We start from the raw sequence: 22,574 nt of genomic DNA, 5'->3' as shown, positions 1-22,574 counted from the left end.
AGCAAGCTCCTGCCCTTGCTGGGAGCAGGGTCCCCCCAGCTGGTCCCCCATTATCCCCATGGCACCCAGAGAAACCCTGGCTGCAGCCATGGACCAGCCACTCTTGCTCTCACCATGGGACGTGGCAGGGGGATGGCTGGCTGGCTGGCTGGGGCAGGTGGCAGGGGTATCTGTCTGGGAGAGGTGGTGGGGATGTCTGTCTGTCCAGGGGACATGGCAGGGATGGTGCCCATCTATCTCCAGGCAATGTGAAAGCGAGGGAGCTCCATCTGTCTGTCTGGGGCATGGAGCAGGGGTGTCTGTCTGTCTGCCAGGGGCAGTGGCCCAGATTCCGTTGCCTGGAGGTGCAGGCTCTGAGCCCCCTCCGCCAGACTCCACCACCACCTTTGTGGGCCAGTGCTTTGTGGACCACTGCAGGAAGGAGACCCCCAGTGACCACATGGCTCTTGTGGGAAGAGGTCCCATCCCCCAGGGATGCCTGGAAAGCCACCATGTGAGCCCTGCCCCTGCCCTACAACCCTGCAGCCCTCCCTCCCCTCCTGCTGATGTGGCTTCCCTATAGGGTTGGCACCTCTGTCTTCATCCACATCAAGTGACGGGGATGCATCAAGTGATGGGGACAGAGACCAGAGCCACCTGCACCCCACTTTCCCACCTGTGTCCCCAAGGCTCTCCACTTCCCTGGCCACAGGCTGGGCTCCTGCCTGCTCCCAGCATCCCAGCAAGGAAACACAGCCTCGCCCTGCCCTGCTTCCTCCCAGTGCCTCCCAGCAGTCTGCTGTCGGGGCCCCCTCCCAAAGCTTGTTGCCCCTGCACAAGGAGCCAAATAAACTCTTCTCCACCTGGCAGAGAGCCATGCTCCATGTGTCCCTGGGGAAAATGTCCCTGGTGCAAGAAGCCGCTCTGTGGCTGTGGGCTGGGTGAGACAGGAGGCAGGCAATGGCTGGGGGAGGGCAGGGTGGTGTTTCAGTGGTCTGGGAGGGACAGGGCTGGGGGACAAGGGGAGGACAGCAGCTGGATAATCCTGCTTCCTGGCTGCAGTTTCAGGTCTTGGTGGGTGCCTTCTTGTCCATGTGCCCATTTGGGGCACCTGCAGAGGCCCCACTGTGGGTGATCCCAGGCAGCATCCCTGGTGCGGACCAGTGGGATGCTCCATGGCCAGGATTTGGTTTGAAGGCTGTGTGCAGGTCAGCACACTCACCTGGCCTCATCCTGTATCTCTGCACCTCAGTCTGCCCCGTCTTCCTGTTAAACTCCATTTCCAGATACTGCACTGGGCAAGGGGCTTGGTCCTGGGTGCACATATGGGGGAGGACTGGGTGCTGGCCCCTGCAGAGGAGACCACAGTCACAAGCTGGGAGCCTGGGCTGTCGGGGTGGCCCTTAGTCTGGGCTGGATACTGGAGGGACCGGGGAAGGGACCTGGGGCTCCAGGGGCAACTACTGGGCAGACTGGGTGGCTAAGGACAGATACTGGAGGGATCCATGCTGCATATATGTACATATGCATATATTTCCCAGTAACTGGCTGTCGCCCCATCAGCCAGAGGGTAGAATAGGATGAGGCTCCGTTTGGAGCACTCAAATTCACAGGATGATGTCACCTGTATATTAAACTTTATTTTATGAGCTCATGTGGTGGGTTGACCCTGGCTGGTTGCCAGGTGCCCACCAAGCTGCTCTATCAGTCCCCTCCTCATCTGGACAGAGGAGAGAAAATATGATGAAAGGCTCGTGGGTCAAGATAAGGACAGGAAGATCACTGAGCAATTACCATCACAGGCAAAACAGACTCAACTCTGGGTAATTAATATAATTTATTGCCAATCAAAAGTCAGAGTAGGTTAATGAGAAATAAGAACAAATCTTAAAACACCTTCCCCCCACCCCTCCCTTCTTCCTGGGCTCAACTTCACTCCCAACTTCTCCTCCCCCCTGAGCAGTGCAGAGAGACAGGGAATGGGGATTGTGATCAGTTCATAACACTTTGTCTCTGCCACTCCTTCCTCCTCAAGGGGAGGACTCTTCCCCTGCTCCAGCATGGGGGCTCTCCCACAAGAGACACTCCTTCATGAACTTCTCCAACATGGGTCCTTCCCATGGGCTGCAGTTCTTCACAAACTGATCCAGCATGGATTCTGCTCCACGTTTCCTTCGGGAACAGACTGCTCCAGCGTGGGTCCCCTACGGGGTCACAGGTCCTGCCAGGAGCCTGCAGGCTCACCACGTGGTCACAGCCTCCTTTGGGTGCATCCACCTGCTCCGGTGTGGGGTCTTCCACAGGCTGCAGGTGGATATTTGCTTCACCATTAACCTCCACAGGCTGCAGGGGTACAACCTGCGTCACCATGGTGGTGCACGCATGGAGGGAGCACCTCCTCCCCCTCCTTCTTCACTGACCTTGGTGTCTGCAGAGCTGTTTCTCTCACATAGTCTCACTCCTCTCTCTTCTGGCTGTTCTTGCACAGCAGTTTTTACCCCTTCTGAAATATATTATCACAGAGGCGCTACCACCGTCACTGATTGGCTCAGCCTTGGCCAGTGGTGGGTCCGTCTTGGAGCCAGCTGGCACTGGCTCTGTTGGACATGGGGGAAGCTTCTGTTATCCTCTCACAGAAGACACCCCTGCAGCTCCTCCCCCTCCCCCCCACCCCAGCTACCAAAACCTTGCCATGCAAACACAATACATTAATTAGGAAAGAAAACAAACATGTCAAACAAGGGTTCAATGCCCTTTCCATGGACTCATCTAACATATGAACACACTAATTTGTCGCGACGGAGGGAAGACAGAGTCACTCAATATGAGTGATCAGCAAGCTTCGTTTATTGAATAGTACAGCTGTTTTTTATGCTTCATTATAATTAGCTAATACATATTCTGCAATACATCTTTCTGATTGGCCTGTCCTCCAAACTTCAACCCCGCCCTTAGTTCCTTCTTTACAGTTACTTTCATCCTCTTTTCCCATGCCTGAGCAGCTGCAATCTCCCTGTTATCATACAACAATTACAGTCAAGGACAAGGTGTCCTTGCCAGCCCAGCAGTTACGGGGGCTGAATCCGATGTTTCTCAAGTTCTTGCTCGGCCAGCTGGATCATGTCTACGCAACCCTTCTCAGCTAGCCAGTCTCCCACACTAATTCATCACTTCAGAAACTCACAAAGTTTCTAACTCACAAATTCCCTAATCCCTAACGCACAGCTCCTAACTCGGGTGCCCGCGGGCAGGGAGAGGCACAAAGGACTTGGAGGGGGGGTGCTGCCTGGGGACTGCAGGACTGCTGGAGGAAGAGACTGTTGGATGGGGCAGGGTTCTTGGGGTAGTGAGCACACAGTGCCCTGGGCAAGTGTCAGGGCCTGTCCACCATCTTGCAGGGTGTCCCTACCTGCCCTTCCCCATCTTTCCTCACCCTCTGCTCCTCTCCCTCCTTTCCTGCTGGGCTCTGGGGCTGCTCTCAGGCCCCCCAGCTCCTGAAGAGTGTACGGACCAGAGCCTGTCCAGGGTATGCCTTTACCGGCCAAGCTACAACTGGCTGAGGTGTCTGGTGGTTCAGCTTTTGATCAAAAGCCACACCTCCACTCTCATCCTCACCCCTTCACCCTTATCCCTGCATCCTCAGGGCTCATTCTCATGCTCAACCCTCCCGAAATGACTACTGTGGCTGTCACCAGCAGCATGAGTGGGTCCCCACCTCACCGCTTCCCTTGCAAACCACTTCTCCAAAGCCCTGGGAGCCCAGCAGGAGCAGTAGGATGAGGCTAGGAGCCCTGGCAGGGGAGCCCATGGGGGACACGGGGCCACCAAGAACCAGGGAGTAAAAGTTCATTTCTGTCCTTTCATCACCCCCATAGCTGGGGGTGCCTCTTGGGTTCTCCTAAAAAGGCAGCCCACAGAATAGGAGATGCTTGCTTAATTGTGGAACAGAAACAGAAAGCAAAACCACAGGGTTTACAGGAAGTCAGCACCTACAGTGCCATCACCACCGCCCTGCCCAAAGCCACACTTGTCAGATGCCCCAAACATCCCCCATCCTGGCCCTGCTTCCAATATGGCCCCATTCTTGATCCTTCAGTGGCTGTCCTGCTCCCCCGCAGGAACAGCCCACCCTGGCCTGATCCTGCCCTGATGTTCACTGACCTTTTGCTCTCACCTGATATGTGTGATTTGGGTTCCTCACCTCTGGCCTGCAATGCCCTGGGATTTTCCTATTGCTGTTGGGGCAGGTTCACTTCCTTCATCTGCTGAATCCCTGGAGATGCTGCAGAACACCACCTGTTCCCACACACATACCCTTGCCCTGCTCTCACAACTCCCTGTCCTTCTGTCTGTTCCCTGCAACAATCAAGGGGGTGGTTTGGGGTGTGAGGGCTCCTACAGGGCAGGGGTGAAACCCAGGCACAGCCCTCAGCCAGGGGCTGCCAGTTCCCAGGCTGGGCCATGTCAGCAGGCAGCTCCAGTCATCCTCATCTACATCCCTATTCCCGTGCCCATCTCCATCCCTATTCCTATCCCCGTCCCTGTCCCCATCCTCATCCCCATCCATGCCCATTCCCATCCATGCCCATCCCCATGCCCATGCACATCCCGGTCCCTGTCCCTCCCGCCGGTGCCATCAGGGACTTTCTGGGAAGGAAGCGGCGGAGCCTTGCCGGGCTATAAAGGGGAGGGTGGCCCCAGCATGGTGCACTCTGGTCTCACCGCTGCAGCCCGATGAGCCACTGCTTCCTCTCCGCCCTCACCCTGCCCGTGGTGGGGAGCCAGGTGGAAGCGTGGTCACGAGTGGGAGCACCTGCTGCGGGTGGCTGTTGGGGGACGCGCGTGGGAAACTTGGCTCCAGGGGAGGCTGCATGGGGGCACGCGTGGGGATACCGATGTCCGGGGAGGGACAGGCGTGGGAGACCCGCCCCGGGGGGGCACATGTGGGAGCTGCAGCGCTTGTGGGGGAGGGACACACGTGGAGGACCCACCCGCGGGGGAAGTCCCCGACAGAAAGGGGACCCTCTGCTCCAGGGGGGACACTGACGGGAGCTTCTGCTAAGGGGAAGTGCTCCGAGGGGGAGGATGCTCTGGAGTTGTCCGTGTCCCCGGGAGGGATGTGCATGGGGATCCCTTCCCTGGTGCAGGGGGGCATGCATGTGGGGACCCCCGCCCCGGGGGATATGCAGGGGAATTGGGGCAGGGGTAACCTGGGGACCCTGCCCCAGAGAGGTGGCTTGATCCTGCCCAGGGAGGCGAGGCATGGGAGGGGACAGGGAGTGCTTGGAGCTGGAGCCTTGCAGGTGGGCTGCTGCAGGGCACCTCCTTGGCCATGCAGGAGCCTACCATGGACCCGAGGGCTCTGCCCATCCCAGTAGGCTCTCCACTCATACCATGTACCGGTGCTGAGCACAGCACACATCCCCACAGGCACAGGCAGACATGTCCTGGGGTCACACAGCTCACCTGGCAGGGCTGGAGGGGGGTTCCTGCCTTTCTGGGGCTCCTGCCTTTAGCTTTTCCTCTTCACCTCTCTCCTTCTGCTTGGCTTACTCCAGCTTTTGGCCCTCTTGATGTGGCTGAGATGGCGTCAGCTTTATAAATCATGTCTCTTAAAAACAAGTGCTTGAGCACTCGCAGGGCTCTGGAGAAACCCTGCTGTGCCACTGCCCGCAGCTTGCCCCTGTGTTTTGTTTCTTTTCCAAGCTCCTCTGCAGGCAGTCAAGATCCCTGGGGGGAGTGAGGGGAGGGGGAAAGGCCAGCGCGAAGGAGGTAAAGACAACCAACACCAAGTGGTGGCTGGGCTGTGAGCAGAAACACCCCACAAGGAATGGCAAGGTGAATGCCAGCACCCCATGGGCATTGAGAGGGTGCAGGCAGGGGGCTCAGCCTGCAATGCAGGCATAGGCTCTGCATGCGGGCAGCCCCTGGGGACTCACCTGCTTGTTACCTGGCAGTGCAACCTGACTGGCTGGTGGGAGAATGAGCTGTGCTCCAGGATGCACGTGTCTGCGGTCGACAGCCAGGGCAACTTCTCCAGCGAGTACCACACTGCCATGTCAAGTGCCCAGAAACCCATTGAGCCCTCCCCCCTCATCAGCTCCCAGCACTTGGACGAGGATGGGCAGTGCACCTTTGGCTTTACCATCAACTGGAAAAAGTTTTCTGGTCAGTAGCTGCAGTGGTGGCCGTGCCTGGATGGGGAGGGGAGCTTAGGCAGGTCTCAGCACCAACTCCACATCCCTCCTTTCCCGTCCCCTATCTCTCCTTCCTTGACCTCTCTCTGCTCTGGCTGGTGTCTGCAGACAGCAAGAGACCCCCTGAAACACCGTTCAGGCATAAAAAGTTGCTCTGCCACAGAGCATTTCCCTGCAACCATTGGGACGTGGACCTGGGCTCCATGAGCATTAAACCCATTGGTGCTTGTGAAGCCCCAAAAGCAGCTGGGACCCTGCTGGGATGCTAATGGCTACCACTCCCCCAGACTCCACAGCTGTCTTCATGAGCCAGTGCTTCACTGGGGCTGGCGGGGAGGAGGTTCTTCAGACTGCTTGGCTGCTGTGGGAGAAGGTTGACTCCCTGCCCAGCAACTGGAAAACCACCAGGTGAGCCACGGGGGACCCCTGGCCTGGCTGGGACACATGCCCCTCTGTCGGCCAGGCACCAATGGGCTTCTGCTTCCCCTCAGGACCGGCTGCAACGTCTTCACTCAGATGGGCTAAAGGGAGGAAGGAGAAGCCTCTCACCCTCCATTTAGCATTTATTGCTCTCACAACCCAGTGGAAAGCAGAGCAATCACCATCTTCCCAGCTTCAACCGGTCTTGGGGGACTGGGGGACACCTCAGCAGCATCAGTGTGTACCAGCATTGGGGCTATTATCAGCTCTGGAGAAAGATGTCCCCAAAAACCAAATAAAATTAAAGTTTTTTTCTTTAAACCTGATCTTGTGCAGTCTGTAGTTATGTCCTGGGGAATCTGGGCTAAAGCACTGCAGTGGGTGTGGGGTGAAGCTCTCACCCCATTACTCTGGGAAGAGACTGACCCTGAGAAAGCCCCTTTTCCAGCCCAAAGGGGCTTTGCAGCCATTGCAGATCACTGCAGGTTGCCAAAGAGAGAAGGGCAATGAGTGTGGGTAAGGTAAGGACCAGGAAAGGTCTTTGGGAAGCCAGCATGGAGGAGAAGACAGTCTCTACACAGGCACGCTTGCTGTTTGGTTTCTCCTGCCAGGTGCTCCTTCTGCCCCAAGAAATTCCAGCTTTATTTTCAGTACAGATTAGCTGTTAGTGCCAAACAAAGTCGCTCCAGCTCAGGATGTGGTATCAGGCTCCAGCAACCCTAATTTCTGCTGGGGAGGATGGATTCCCTCTGCTCTGGGGGATCCCGCTTCCAAAGGGGGAAGGGATTCCTCCTCCTGCCAGGCAGAAGCTCAGCATGCTGCATCCAAAAGGCAAGATGGGGAACAGGGATGGCGCATCCCCAGTGACCCTCCAACACCAAGCACAGGTCAGCACTGGCTCTTCCCTGATGCACGAGCATGATGGGAGGGTAAGTTGGGGGGCTGTTCTGAACCCCAAAAAGCTGGCTGGGAGCTCCCCCCCTAGCTCTGAGGCAGCCCTCAGGCAGGCAGGTGTGGATTCCCAGCTGTGTCTGTGCTCCTGGTGAGCAGTGAGGACTGCTCTGCACCAGCAGCACAGCGCTGGTAGCTGCAGCACATCCAGCCCCAAAACTCTTCCTAGGAAAATGCGTGTGATTTACTGGAAAGGGGAAGCCCGGCAAATCCATTCCTAAACCCCTGCCTGCCGGACTTTGTAACTTACTGTAAATGGGCAGCACTGGTGCTGCCTGAGTTGCCCCTCCAAGCTGAAACTAATGATTTGCAGGAAACAGCTCCAGTTCTGAATTCGATCCTTCAGCTGCCTGGTCTCAAAATAACCCCATACAGTGGCACGTGCCCCATGCTGGCACCCTACCTGGGATTTGGGCAGCCCAAAGGCAGGAGTGGGCTGCCACCTCCCACTGCTCCCCTGGCTTTCCTGCTGCGGATGCTGTGGGAGAGCTTTGCTAACAGCATATCCGGCTTTAGCAAGTTTTCCACCTGCTCTTTGTGTTGTCCCACCTTGTTGTGGACTTGCACGTGGTTTGCTTTTCACATTTTCTCTTGTTGTAGAAATTATACAGCCACCACCTAGACCATAGTAGGAATTATGCCACTGCCACCTCAACAGGGCTCATCCCTAGGTTCCACTTTAATAAAAAAATCGGAGTTCCCTCTTCTGCTATGTTTAATATATAATAGTAGTTACAGCTCGAGCTGGGTGCCTCTCAAGAGGGACCTCGCCTGTCAATTGTTACTGGATTGTATAATCTCTATAGGTCACTTGATTTCCTGATGGCACTTCTGCTCATCCAGTCCTGTTCACAGAGTCTGGGGTCTTCTCTTCTGATTTGCTCTTGCAGCCTCTAAGCACCCTTTTTGTCTGTGTCTTGAGACATTTCCTTATCTTTTGTTACAGAATATCCTGTAGTTAAAGCTTTTACTTATACTTTCTTACCTACTGGTTGCATTTCCATAGATAAAAACAAAGGTTAAAGTACAATTCATACAGCCTAAGGCTTCGTTTACTTTAGTCACTAGTGCTAAGCTCTGGCACAAATTAGTCTATCACTACACCCTCTTGGGTGCATCTTCCGCTTCTGGAGTGATGCTGCTGTTTCCTTCTTGGTGCCTTCCTGGAATTTCTCCAGCTTTTTCAGTTCCTTTACAACCTTTCTAAGTAGAGTGCCTTTACACCAGCCCTCTTCTATGGGATCCTTGGGTCCGTGCAGCCTTTTACCTGCTTTTGAGGAACCTGAGGATTAAGAAAGAGGGCAACAGAGGGGCCACGGGACTGTGCTCTCACCTGAAGCATGGCCAGCTCAACAGTGGGGCATCCCACTAAGCCTGTAGCTTTATCACACACATCCTCCTGACTTTATTATCGCCTTCATGTCAACATTTTCCTGTGGCAGGGGTCTCAGGAGGCTCTGCAGCAGTCCTGGGGTGCTCCAGCAAGGCAGCAGTGCTGACCGTGGTTTGAGTGGTTTGCAAACCTCTGTGGGCAGTCTCCTGGTTTGAGTGACACAGGACTAACTTCTTTTCTAATGCCTGGGAAAACTGCACTTACAGAAGATTCTAATGTCTGAATTTGTGAAAATATTATAGCCAGCTAGGCTCTGTGGGATTCAAGGTCTCAGTGTTTTCGAGCCTTGCCAGGTGCAGGTGCAAGGCCTGGGCATTTGACCCAGGCTGGCCAACAGGATTATTTCATACCATGAACATCACATTCAATATAAATTAGAAAGTTTGCTGAGGAGTTTTTTTTCTCTTCCTTGATGGCTGCAATCCTGAGAACTTGTCCTGGTGCCGGACCCCTGAGGCCTTCCCTTCATCCTGAAGCCATTGCACTTGCAGTGTCCGACGTTTGTTGTCTGCTGCTGGGAGTGCACAGCTTCCTACTGATAGAATTGGCTGAGTATAATCCTTGTATATTTTATATTGGTATTGGGATCAATATTTCTTCTCTAGTGTTATTAATGTTAATTATTTAGTCTTATTTTATTATATCTATTTATATTTCAACCCTCAGGTTTCCTTGTTTTTTCCGATTCCCCTTTCCGGGTGGGGAGGGGTCATTGGGTGATAGAATAATTGTCTAAATGACACTAAATTGTTGTGGGTTCCTCAAATCATAACAGGCAGCCACGGTACTGGTGAGAAATGCAGTGGGCATGGACTGGCAGAGCTGTTTGCAAGGCCAGTCCCTATATGAGGGCACCCAGCAAGGCTGCAACACACCCAGCATCTCGGTTTTGGGGTGATAGGATGCGGTGTGCCAGAGGTGCTTGTGGGAGTCTGAGTGGCTGTGGCTGAAGATGCTTCCCTGTGGATGTTGGGCATTCATCAGCACTGGGTTTTAGCCAGTTGCAAGACCTGCTCGCAGTGCTTTGCATGCTGCTCATGCCTGCTCTGCCTCTCTGAGCCACAAACCTGGCTCTATTTGCCTCCTTCTAGCTTGGGCTCATTGGTACAGCAAAGCTGAGCAGCAGAGTCCCCTTCAGCCCCACTGCAGACCTCCCTCTGGGAGGAAAACTAGCCATTGCTCCTGCATGGCAAGCCTTGGTCATGGTCATTTACGCACTGTGAATGCCTTTGGAGGCACAGGGAGCTGGAAGAAGCAGGAAGCACTTTGCCATCACACACAGCATATCACTGCTGTCATGTCTGTGTTTCACAGGTGCTCACAGGTAACGTATCGGTTAAAAAAGAAAAACTAATTTATTGGGATCTTGGCATGGGATAATGCTCATGTAGGGGATCAGTCAGCCACTCTGGCTGGAGAAGGAGTCTCCGTTGCAGGGGTCCTTGCAGAAGCACCTCCAGTGGGGTCAGGTGAGACTCCTCAAACTACTCCCTGTTCAGCTCTTGTCCAGCTGTTGTCCATACTCCAGTGTATGCATGATCCATCACTACTGCTTATCTCAGCTGCATGGGAAACCGCTCTTACAAGTCTTAACTGTGTGCAGAAGTCTGACCTACATGACCATTTCTGCAGGGACTGTCCCTAGCAACTGTTTACAAATGTCTCAACACTGAACATCTCAGTGCTCAATGTCTCAGTGCCCAACATCTGTCTCAATCCAGCTGTTGTCCCACCTAAGCAGATGGAGCTGGAGAGTTCCCAGGTAACCCAGGGACTCCATGGCTGTTTGGTACCAAGCCATGCTGCAATGATGACAAAAGAATAAAACTGATTTTCAAGCCTATAACTTCTAAGTTTCGATTAACGTTTTCTACAACAAAGCAGACATTCATCCCCTGTGCAGTGCAGGGGCCAGAGAGGTCCCTCCTGACCTGGACACGGCCGGGTGTCAGCTCTGCCTTCCTCTGCAGCATCAGCAGCGACTTGTTCACCTGGTTGGAGAGATGTCTCGGAGGAGGTGGCTGTGCCATGTCCCCATGCAGCAATCAGGTGGTCCAAGGACCCCTGCCCACCTGCCCATCCTTGATATGGTCTCGTACCATTAAGGACCCCTTAGGAGGGCTCAGACATGACTCCACCATGGAGCTGTGCCCTGCTCAGCCTTAAAGCACCATGCATGGGGCGTCACCTCCCATGGGGTCTGTGCCCAGGGCACCACGCATCCCCTCCTGCGGGGGCAAGCATATTTTAATATCTACATATCTTCCAGAAAAGCCCTTCTGCACTTACAAGAGGGAGTAATTCAGGAGTGCCCAAGAGCTCCTGCTTCAGTAACAGTCACAGTTCCCAGGTGCAGGGAAAAACTAGCAAAACCACAAGAAAAACAGCTTAGAAACAGCAGCAGAAACTTGTAACACAGGAGGGGACTGCCATGAAGACACCCATGGGCAGACATACCACCCTTCAGCGCAGCAGAGAAGAGCTGGTCAGGCTGTGCTTGTTGCAGCACTGTGTTTGGATGGCAGCAGTGTGATGGTGGCAGTGGGACAGCGTCAGGCTGCTGTGCCCACCCCAAGGGCTCTGTCATGGAGCAAGGAATGGGCTGGCAGAGCCCCTTGGCTAGTGGATGTGAAGCCGTGCTCAGTCCTGTGTTCCTCTGGCACTGCCCTGGGTTACACAGACCTCCTCTCCTCACCTGTCCCAGATGCCCTGCCATCCAGCTGCCCTGTGGCTGCCAGCCTGGTGCCTGCAGGGTTCCGGTTACAGCCCTATGAAGGGGGCCGAGGCGTGGGGCCGGGAGGGAGCCATGTCAGGTGCTTCACAGCCCCATGGCCATGGGGAGTGGTGCTTTTGCCCTGGTCCTTACCCTGGCCCTGGCAGCGTGCATCGTCCCTGCAGAGAGGAAGGTACAGGGACAGGTGTGATGATGGGGACGTGGCAGACATAGCACTGGGATGCAGCATGGGCAGCTGGAGGTCCTCTCTTAAATGCCATTTTAGGCTGGGGCAAGCAGGAGAGCTTTGCAAGCACCTAGTCCAGGCAACGGGCAGGGTATCTCTGTGTCACCCCCAGCCACTTGGTCACCACCTCCACAAAGCTTCTCTCCCACAGGTGCACTGTGTACTGGACACCCCTTCCTGCAGGGTCTGTGTCCAGGGCCACCAAGCACAGGGCATCCCCACCTGGTGGGGTCTGTGCCTGGGGCACTGTGCACAGGGCATCACTTCCCACAGGGTTTTGTGCCCAGGGGTACCACACACAGGACATCCCCTCCTACGGGGTCTGTGCCCAGGGGCACCATGCATGCTGATGAGCTGGGATGTGATGGCCAGGCTGCACCGTCTGATCAGCAGCCAGCAGCACCTGGAGGAGCATTTCCCGAAACTGAGGCAGGGAGAGCCATGCCCCACAGTCTCACCCACAGCAGGGCTCATGGCTCCAGCCGTGGAGCAGTGGGAGGGATGGGGTCCCCCTCTGCACCATGCAAGGGGGCAGAGGGCCTGTGGCTATGTCCCTTCAGTGCCAGCTCAGCAGGCTGTGAAGGAATGAGCAGGACTCACTGATGGAGATTTCAGCGGTGAGGGATGATGGGAACTTCCAGGGGAAATACCTCAAGCGGGTGAACCTCGCTGGCGGCTGTGCCCATGCCCCTCCCCTGAAGGGTGCCCAGCAGCAGCCCAGCGAGGGGGCCTGGCCCACCTTTGCCTTCACTGTGCTCTGGGACAAATTCTCCAGCAAGCTGGCACCACGGGAACAGTGGGAGCTGGGCAGGCAGGCAGTCAGCAGGATTTTTCCTCTGCTGGAAAGTTTGCTGGGTGATGCTTTGGTGCAGCTAAGCAGAGGGAGGCAGCGGTACCTGGCCAGCATGGGGCTAACAGGCAATGCTGGGCTTGCATGGTGCAACCCTTCCTCACCCAGCATTTTTGAACCCACCCCTGCCAGGCATCCCAAGGTGCCTGTGGTGGGTCCAGATCCCATTAGGGCATGGGGATGCAGTGTCACAGAGCCCACCTCGCCCAAGGGAGCAGGCTGGGTGGGTGCGTGATCATTGAAGTGGGAACCCTGGGGAAGGGTGGGAAGCAGCATGGGTGCTGTCCAGCCTCTCACCAAGTCCTTCACCCAGATATCAGCACCACTTTTGCGGGGCAGTGCTTCATAGATGCGGGTGGGAAAGGAGACACCACCACATGGCTGCTGCGTGAAGCTGTTGGGTCCCTCGAGAAGGACTGGAAAGCCACGAGGTAGCAGGAGGATGCGGTGGGCAGCAGCCCCACAGAGGGGACCTCCCCAGGACCCCTGAGGATGAGTATCCCCCTGGGCAAAGGGACCAGCCCTGGTAACCATCCCCAGCATGGATTTGCGGTGGGGATGCCAATGCCCCCTGGCAAGGGGCTTGCCCTGGACAGGAGCATCTAGCAGCTGCTTGGGGGCATTTAGGGCTACCCTGAGTAGATCATGTCTGCAGGTCATCCCATGGGAACTCTCTGCTTCCCCGCAGGGTAGACAGAAATGTCTTCACATGCAAACACACTCCAAAAGGAAAGATCCTGCTGCTTGTCCCCATCCTGCGAGGATGCAGTTTCACCCATCCTGTGACGGCACACTTTGGCTGCAACCTGGCCCCCCAAGGCAAGAAAAATCAGTCTCTCACGTAAAAAAAAAAATTAAATCATGTCAGTTGCGGTTGTCTTTTTTAAAAAACTTCCCTTGCTCCCCCTCTGAGGCAGCTTCTGTCCCCACAGGTCCTCCTGCAGAGGGTAGGGCTCATTGCTATCTGCTGGCCACAACTGCCCTTTCCTGGGGACATCTGTATCCTCCTGCAATTGCCCTCATCCAGCTCCCTGGGCTCATTTTCCACTTCATCCTAATCCTAATTTCCACCCTGCACCATTGCTCCACACCTGCCTGCCGGTGGCAGAAGTGACATTGGCATCCCAAATCCAGCTGCCTGCCTTGTGGTGCCTTCATACCCATCCCCACCAGAAGCTTTTCCAGCCCCAGGACTCCCTGTAGAGTTGGGTGATGGAGGTAACAGTATCAATAGATGTGAGATGTTGGTAAAGCACTTCCTTTGTGCTGCACAGCACCCTAAGTAAAACATGCACAGTCAAAGCCCACACCCTGTCCCATCCCATCCATTCCATCCCTCTGGGTTACAACCAGGGATTTTATCCTTCTCTGCTACTGTGTTTTGGCAGTGCCACTCCATCTGCTTCTGTGGACACCTGCCAAGCTTGCGCTTTTGACACAAGGTTTTTGGCAGGTCCATGGGTGAACCCAAATCCTCTTGCAGAAGTGTTACAAATATAACCCACCACCAGGGATGGCAGCACACAAGCCATACAGTCTGCCCAGTCCCAACGAGGCTGGTGCACACTGCCGTGTGTGACGTGCAGTGGTGGCTGCCACCTCCCTGGTGTGTGATGTGTTAGGAGAGGGGTGGTTTCCGCTCGCCCCAGCCTTCAGGGCCACCCAGACCAGAGGGAAAGGCACCGAGTAGCAGCAGCAGTGGGGCCCCAGGGTGTGTCAGGGCTCATGGCAGGTGCTGAGTGGCATGAGCAGTGGTGCCTTCCACCCTGGTGTGGGGCTCCACCACCCCCAGTACACACACCACAGCCCTGGTGCCATCCAGTGCCTCAGACACTGCCATCCTGGAGATGGCATGTATTTAGGCACCTGAATCCCATCTTAATTTTTGGTTGCCCACAGCCCCGTGCCTGCACTGGGTCACTGCAGAGAGCAGAGCAGCAGCTCAGGTGTACAGGGAGAGTGCATACCCTGTTGTGCACATCCAAAGCCCCTAAGAGCAGCGATGCAAACACAAAGAAGGTTAGTGTGTTTAGTAAACACACTTGCTTGGATCCCAGTGTCCTGCTGTGGACTGGGGCTAGGCTGTTGGTGTTGGTGGGACCAGCACTACACGATGCCAGGGGAAGCTGCAAAGAGGACAGGAGGGAGGGACCATTCGTGCAAGGATACTCCTCGCTGTGGGAATCCGCCCAGAGACAGGCAAACAGAGCCATGTCCCAGAGAAACTCCATTTCCCACCAAGTGCACAAGGAAAGCAGTGCAGCCAGCTTTAGCCTCCCCTGGGTGGGAACAGCAAACAGCCCAGAGCAGCAGCTGGGCTGAAGGCAATTGGTGCCACGGGTGCAATGCCTGTGCTGAGGTGGCAATGCCAGTGGCATGAGCTTCACAGTGTATCCCCCAGTGCTGCCTGGGGCAAAGCCAGGGTGGTAGGATGGAAGCAGGGTGCCCCCCCCCCCACTTGGCCAGGCACCCCAAGCCACAGTGCTGGCCTTGCAGTGCCTCCTCTCTGAGTCCTGGTGGAGCAATGCCAGCTGCCAGTTTGTGTCCATCCTCAGCAAGCTGCAGCACCTTCTCTGGTTCCTACCTGCTGGGGTCTGCAGCCAGTGACCCTGAAATCCTCACCTCATTACTAGAGAGGTCCCAGTAGGCTGCAGGGCTGGTCTCACAGCCCACCTTCTCCTTCACCATACACTGGCAGCTCTGAGGTAGGTGGGAGGGGGCCATCGCCCCGCAGCGGGGATGCCAGCAGGACCCAGGGGGGTGGCTTCATGCCTCATCGCCCTGGCTCATGCCCCCTTGGACCCTTCCAGACTCAGAGAGAGCCCAGACAACTGCCTTCCTGGGCCAGTACTACGTGGGTACCAATGGGGAAGAGACCCTGCACACCCTGTGGCTCCTGTGAGAGGTGGCCAAGGACTGGAAAGCCACCCTGTGAGTGCCAGGTCCCAGCCACTGCTGTGCCAAGCTTTCCTGCACCCCAGACTGGAGAGGGGAGAAATCCCATGGGATGAGGCACAGTGAGACTGGGAAGGTGAAATGGGTTTGTCACTGGTGCTGAACAGGAGCTAAAGAGCATCCCTGTGACCTGGCTGGTTCCTGCATCCTGGGTGTGCCCCAGGGCTGGGTGAGCCCAGGATGGGACTCCCCTCACACATAGCTCAGGGGGAAGAGACCAGAGCATGATGCCAGCACCTGGAGCAGCCTCTGCCACAGGGTGCTGGAGCCCTGGGCATCCTGCTCAGCACTCAGCAAGGACACGGTGCCCCCCCCCACCTTGGGTTTCCCCTCTGTACCCACCACCACAGTATAGATGACCCCAGCTGAATGAACCACAGTGATTTGGGGTTTCCTGTAGGATTGGTACCAGCATTTTCACACAGATAAAATAACAGTGAGTGGGGAAATGCAGGAGGCCAGGCCAGGCCCACAAGGAGACAGCACTCCCCTTGGCCAGGCTCTGCCCATGCTGATGTGCTACATTTCATCAACTCAGCCCATGGGTTCATGTTTTCCCAGGCAAGTTCAGCCTAGCATGAAGGCTGAGCACCTGGTGCAAAATAAAGGGTGTGTGAGCCAACACCAGCACAATGCAGAAACAACCACAAAACCATGGATGAAATGCAAAGAGTAAATTTAAAAATTAAAATAAAAATCTTGATACACCACAAAACGGGGAATCTCTGAAGCAGCACCCAGGCAGAGGCACGCAAGCGGGAATGCAGGCACTGCAGAGCTTGGTCCTTCCTAATGAGAGTCCTTGCTAGCGAGAGAGAGAGTCGAGAAAAAGAGTCTGAACATGCTGTTCGCGCCTGTGTTACCTGAAACAAAAGCTCTCAAAACCAGAAGTAGTTTAGAGAGGAGATAATGCTTTATTCGACGTCGGGTGCTAGGTGGAAATCCACAAATCTAGCACACCTTACCAGGGACATTCATCCATTATTTATACACAAAAGATTCTCATTATTCCGCCTACCTAATACATAACTCCACCTAGGCTTACATATTCATTAGGATGGCCGAATAGCCCTTTTGCACATGCATATTAAATTTTGCAGCGTCAGCAAAACACTTCTGCACAGGCGTGAGCTCCTCAGTGGTATTTTGGGTAAGGATACCCTTCCTCATGTTATCCTTTTAAGGTATTGAGTCATCTCAGGACAGTAAAAGTTTACTGCAAGTTTGCCAACTTCTTGAGGATGATAAGGATGTCCTTTGAAGTAGCCACAGCTCTGTCCTAATTGGTATAGGAGTGCATACTTGGACATATGAGAGAACCTTGAAGTGATTAACTACTTCTTGTTATCCCATCCTTAGCACTATCAGCTCGGTGACCAACTATTTTCTCACACAGTAAGAAGCTCAGTAATTAACTCATTTTAGTTAGCATATGGTTATAAACAAAGCAGAGGCCTGCCTTTGGTAACACCTGTATATAAGGGATTCAAGCAGGCGTAATTTTCCACTGTGCTTTGATCTTCTTCAACAGCAGGGCAGGAATCTCAGGCATGTTCGATAAGGTGCCCCTGAGTCCATCACAGGCCTATATTATCTAAGTACAGATGTTCTACTTGTCGAGCACACAAGACTAAACAATGATTAGCGAGATACATGTGTTTTTCCAATACCCCAGGTGCAAGTCACTTGAGAATATTTACAATTCTCCTCACTGATCTTCTGTTACTTTCCCACACCAAGGCTGGGCTTCCTCCCTCTCACTGGCTCAGAGACGCTCACTGTGGGACCAGCGCAAGAATACAGAAAGCAATGAAAAAGAGCAGCCCTGGGGCAGCACGGGCTGAGATTGCAGAGCAACCATCCCCAAAATTCCCAGTGTGGTACTGGGACCAGCTGTGAGATATCCCAGCCTCTGCCACAATCTTTCTGCATGGAAGAGCTGTGCTGGCTGGTGCGGGCAGCACCTAGCAGCAGGAGCGTGTTTGGCTGCATTTGATGAAGAGCCTGCTGTGCTTGCCTGGCTCCCTGCCCGCTCTCCCAGAGCTATCTCCCCTCCTGATATTTGGCCAAGCAAGCCAGACTGCTGCAGAGCATGGTGCTGACCCCATCACCCCAGCCAAACACCAGCTCTGGTGGCCACTCCCTGTGTTGCCGGCAACACTGCGGTGTTTTATTTCAGATGACTCATACAAATATCAATTAGTGCTGGGCCAGGGACTCCAGGTGACATCTGTGGCATTATGCACCCTGGCCTTGAACTGCAAAAAATGAAATGAAAGCAAGAACAGGGTCCTAGACCTTCCTGCCACCACATGGCTCCTGGGGAAAAAGGTTCAGTGTATGCTGAGTGTTGCTGTCAGAGTATGCAGGAATGAAACAAGGAAAGCCAAAGCCTCCTTGGAATTAAAATTGGCAAGGGATGTCAAGGTCAACAGGAAGGGTTTCTTCAAGTATATCGGAGGCAAAAGGAAAACTAGAGAAAATGTGGGCCTGCTTTTGAATGAGACAAGTGCCATGGTGAGAGAGGATGCAGAGAAGGTGGAGTTGCTGAATGCCGCCTTTGCTTCAGTCTTTACTGCTCAGGCCAGCCCTCAGGAGCCACAGACCTTGGAGGTAACAGAGAAAGTCTGGACGAAGAAAGAATTCCTCTTAGTTGAGAAAGACCAAGTTAGGGAACAGTTAAGTAAACTGGATACCCGCAAGTCCATGGGTCCTGATGGGATGCACCCACAAGTGCTGAGGGAGCTGGCAGAAGTCATTGCTGGGACACTCTCCATCATCTTTGAAAGGTCCTGGAGACCAGGCGAGGTGCCCGAGGACTGGAGGAAAGCCAGTGTCATCCCAGTCTTCAAAAAGGGCAAGAAGGAGGACCCGGAAACTACAGGCCAGTCAGCCTCACCTCCATCCCTAGAAAGATGATGGAACGGCTCGTTCTGGGCATCATCTCAAAGCATCTGGAAGAAAAGAAAGCTATCAGAATCAGTCAACGCGGATTCACCAAGGGGAATCATGTCTGACTAACCTGATAGCCTTCTATGATGGCATGACTGGATGGATAGATGAGGGGAGGGCGATGGATGTTGTCTACCTTGACTTCAGCAAGGCTTTTGACACCATCTCCCACAGCATCCTCATAGGTAAGCTTAGGAAGTGTGGGTTAGATGAACGGACAGTGAGGTGGATTGAAAACTGGCTGAAAGGCAGAGCTCAGAGGGTTGTGATTAGTGGCACAGAGTCTAGTTGGAGGTCCATAACAAGTGGTGTTCCCTGGGGGTCAGTACTGGGTCCAGTCCTCTTCAATATATTCATCAATGACCTGGATGAAGGAATGGAACGTACCCTCAGCAAGTTTGCTGATGCCACAAAACTGGGAGGGGTGACACACCAGAAGGCTGTGCGGCCATACAGCGAGACCTGGTGTCGCGGGCAGAGTGATTAACTTCACTCGTAAGAGAGAAGTAGTGAAATATTTATTAAGGTGAAACAGCGATTTAACAAAATTAGTAGTGAATGCGACAGTGTTTTATGAGATTCGATGGCAAGGTACACTTGGTTATTTACTGCACAGAGGACAGGGTCAGACAAGCTGTCAGGGAGACCCTCCCGTTGAATCACGAGGTTCAGAAAGGACCCCCTTGCTTTCTAAACTCCTTCTCAGAGAGGAGTCTGGGTGCGGCTGGATCCAGTCCTAGTGCCAGACTTGGTCAACGGTTTATGTCTAAAGGATTATATATGCACAATCAATCCTTTATATTACTTAACTAAGATTTCAAAGTTTAGCATGCTCTTAGTCACTTACTGAGAATCTGTTGCGGCAAGGAAGCTCTCAACCTCGAGGAGTAGAACCTTGAGCGAGTGTCCTCACAAAAGGGGAGATCCTGGCTTGCAGCCCGCTGCCATACAGGAGAGCTCAAAGGGTTCTTGGGCTGTCCACTATTTATAGAGTAAGATAATTGACCTATAGTCGTATTCTCATGGGAACAAAATATCTAGGTCCCCACTCCAGATGGTGTTTTGGCTGTGTTGCCAGCCATCCCCCAAAGTCCAGGTGCATCTTATCGCAACTGATGTTGCGATGGCCATGGTCCGAGCAGGAGCCGGGGTCAGGGGTGGGGAAGAGGGGGAAAAACAGGGAGAGCACACCGCCACACCTGGACAGGCTGGAGAGTTGGGAAGAGAGGAACCTGATGAAATTCAACAAGGGCAAGTGTAGGGTGCTGCACCTGGGGAGGAATAACCCCATGCACCAGTACAGGTTGGGGGCTGACCTGCTGGAGAGCACCTCTGAGGAAAAGGACCTGGGAGTCCTGGTGGACAACAGGATAACTACGAGCCAGCAATGTGCCCTTGCGGCCAAGAAGGCCAATGGCATCCTGGGGTGCATCAGGAAGAGTGTGGCCAGCAGGTGGAGGGAGGTCATCCTCCCCCTCTACTCTGCCCTGGTGGGGCCGCATCTGTAGTACTGTGTCCATTTCTGGACTCCCCAGTTCAAGAAGGACAGGCAACTGCTGGAGAGGGTACAGCAGAGGACCACAAAGATGATTAGGGGCCTGGAGCATCTCTCTTATGAGGAAAGGCTGAGGGACCTGGGTCTTTTTAGTCTGGAGAAGAGAAGGCTGAGGGGGGATCTGATCAACACCTATAAATACTTAAAGGGTGGGTGTCAAGAGGAAGGGGCCAGTCTTTTTTCAGTGGTGCCCAGTGACAAGACAAGAGGGAACGGACACAAACTTGAATATAAGAAGTTCCATCTAAACACGAGGAGGAACTTCTTTACTTTGAGGGTGGCAGAGCCCTGGAACAGGCTGCCCAGGGAGGTGGTGGAGGCTCCATCTCTGGAGGCGTTCAAAACCCCCCTGGACAAGTTCCTGTGCAACCTGCTCTAGGTGGACCTGCTCTGGCAGGGGGGTGTGACTAGATGATCTCCAGAGGTCCCTTCCAACCCCATATCATTCTGTGATTCAGTGGTTCCCTGGGGATGCTCACAGGCTACCCTCCCTGGGCAGAGCAGAAACTCGATCCTGTTACAAGCATGCTGTCACCTGTCCTGAGACATGGCCCATGGGTGAGTCACTCTGGCTGTCTCTCCTCCACAGGCAGAGACACAGCGCTCAATTTTGCATCTCATCTGTCTGCACAAGCACCCTTTGCTTCCTGGGCAGGTTGCAAGCACAGTGCTGCTTGCACCCATTGCCTCGCTGGGCTCCTGTGCCCCCAAACCCTGTGCTAGGCTCAGGAGCCTGAGCTCAGGGTCTGCTAGTGCCTCCTGTGGATCCAGTGATCCCAACCACATCCAGGGCACAGCCTTGATTCAGCAACCACCCAGCAGACAGAGCCCTCCCTGTAACCCCCAGCTGAAGGGACTGGTTTCCTGCAACTGTGCAGTTCCCTGTTACGAAAGCAGCAGTAGGGGCAGACACCAGCTCCTCGCGATTCCTACAAGGGAAGCTGCTTGCTTCTGCTGCACCAGCAGCTTCAGTGTGCATGGGTTCCACATGGGTGCTCACAACATCCATTTGTCTCCAAAAGTGTTTCAAGGGTGTTGGTGCACCCTTAAAAGGGGGGTGAGAGCAGAGCACTGTCCAGCAAACTTGCACCGTGCCTCAACAAGCTCCTTTGCACGGCCGCAGCCGTAGGAAGGGAAGGCAACATCTACTCCCCTTCGTTAGGCTGCAAGGGTGGTCACCCCCCAGCCTCCACTGGGTTCCTCCCACAACACTCCCAGCCCCTGGCACAGCCCCTAGCTTCCACCAGCCAGCCCAGCCCTGCACCAAAACAACCATGGAGGGCCCAGTAGCAGAGGGCACTTTTTATCTACACATCATTAATATTTATTTACATGTCATTAATAAGGAAGTGTTCTCACTGATATAGATCTGAAGTAGGACAAGGAGAGATGCTTAACAAGTACCACTAAGCTGCACTCCAAAAAAGACACCACTTGCCAGCTCAAAGTGTTTCTGCACAGACCTGGGGTGCAACCAGAGCTGGCCAACTGCTTCACCAGCCAGTGCAGCAAAGCTTGGGCACACGATGACACAGCTTTGAAACTAGCCTGTGGCCAGGAAAGCCTTCAGAAAAGCAAACAGCTCTGCTGTTCTCTGCTCCACACCCCCTCAACAGTCCGGTTTAAGGAATGCCTTCTCTCCCTAAGGCACGGACCAGAAGCCTTGCTCCCAGGGCTGTGGGAGATGAAAGGCTCAGCCCCTACAAAGGGAAACAGCACGTGTAGCTTGGGAGGGACTCCACAGCACCTTCTCTAGCCCGTGGCTCAACACCTTGCAGGAACAGGGGAAACACAGGGTCTGTCGCAATGGCAGGACTGCTCCCTGCCAGGGTACTGAAGGTCAGCTCACCATCTCACACTCAGAAATCAGGCAACACTGCAGGACTAAAGGGAAGGGACAAGGGACAAATGCTTGTGGCCACCAGACATGGTAAGAAGTGCAGGACCCAACCTGTTCATCTCCACTTGGGCAGGGAAGCAGCAGGGCAGTGGCATTCATCACCATGTCTCCCATCAGACCAGGTACAGGCACCACAGGCCCGACCCCCTTCACCACCCGTATGCCACAGCCCATCCCCACAAGCCACGGGACACACTCTGGGCTGTAGGCCATGTCAGCAGCCGTAGCAAAGTTCCCACAATTTCCTACCCCACCTCAGATAGGGTCCTGCTATGGACATACAGAGCAGAGTGTAAAATCAGGTCATCCCTAAAATGATTTCTCCCTGGTAAACCCTCTGAGCTGCCAGCAATCAGGAGTATTCAAAGCATCTGCTTTGATAGATTATCTCTTAACACAGATGTGCTTGTCCCTGCCCAGCAGGGTGCCCAGTGTCACCCAACAGGCAGGAGGAGGCATCAG

The 22,574-nt window shown here is 54.4% G+C and overlaps 1 protein-coding gene and 1 pseudogene across 1 annotated transcript; both read left to right on the top strand.

The window, feature by feature from the left end:
- Positions 1 to 4,713: 4,713 nt before the first annotated feature.
- Positions 4,714 to 6,701, top strand: LOC141476756 (avidin-like). The gene is made up of 5 exons (XM_074165558.1): positions 4,714 to 4,782; positions 5,686 to 5,817; positions 5,937 to 6,147; positions 6,464 to 6,584; positions 6,668 to 6,701. Exons 1-5 carry the CDS (start codon positions 4,714 to 4,716, stop codon positions 6,699 to 6,701), a joined length of 567 nt encoding a protein of 188 aa, XP_074021659.1.
- Positions 6,702 to 11,774: 5,073 nt separating this feature from the next.
- LOC141476714 (avidin-like) lies at positions 11,775 to 13,536 on the top strand (annotated as a pseudogene).
- Positions 13,537 to 22,574: the final 9,038 nt, after the last annotated feature.

The sequence above is a fragment of the Numenius arquata genome, chromosome W (assembly GCF_964106895.1).
Source record: "Numenius arquata chromosome W, bNumArq3.hap1.1, whole genome shotgun sequence".
NCBI classification, from domain to species: domain Eukaryota; kingdom Metazoa; phylum Chordata; class Aves; order Charadriiformes; family Scolopacidae; genus Numenius; species Numenius arquata.
The sequence above is the reverse complement of the archived record's forward strand: the minus strand, read 5'-3'. Positions and strand labels throughout refer to the sequence as shown.

Coding starts and splice junctions, on each gene's coding strand:
- LOC141476756 (XM_074165558.1), top strand. CDS start 4,714: ATGAGCCACTGCTTCCTCTCCGCCCTCACCCTGCCCGTGGTGGGGAGC. Junction 5,818..5,936: donor ACCCCACAAGGAATGGCAAG/GTGAATGCCAGC, acceptor GTTACCTGGCAG/TGCAACCTGACTGGCTGGTG. Junction 6,148..6,463: donor CAACTGGAAAAAGTTTTCTG/GTCAGTAGCTGC, acceptor CCACTCCCCCAG/ACTCCACAGCTGTCTTCATG.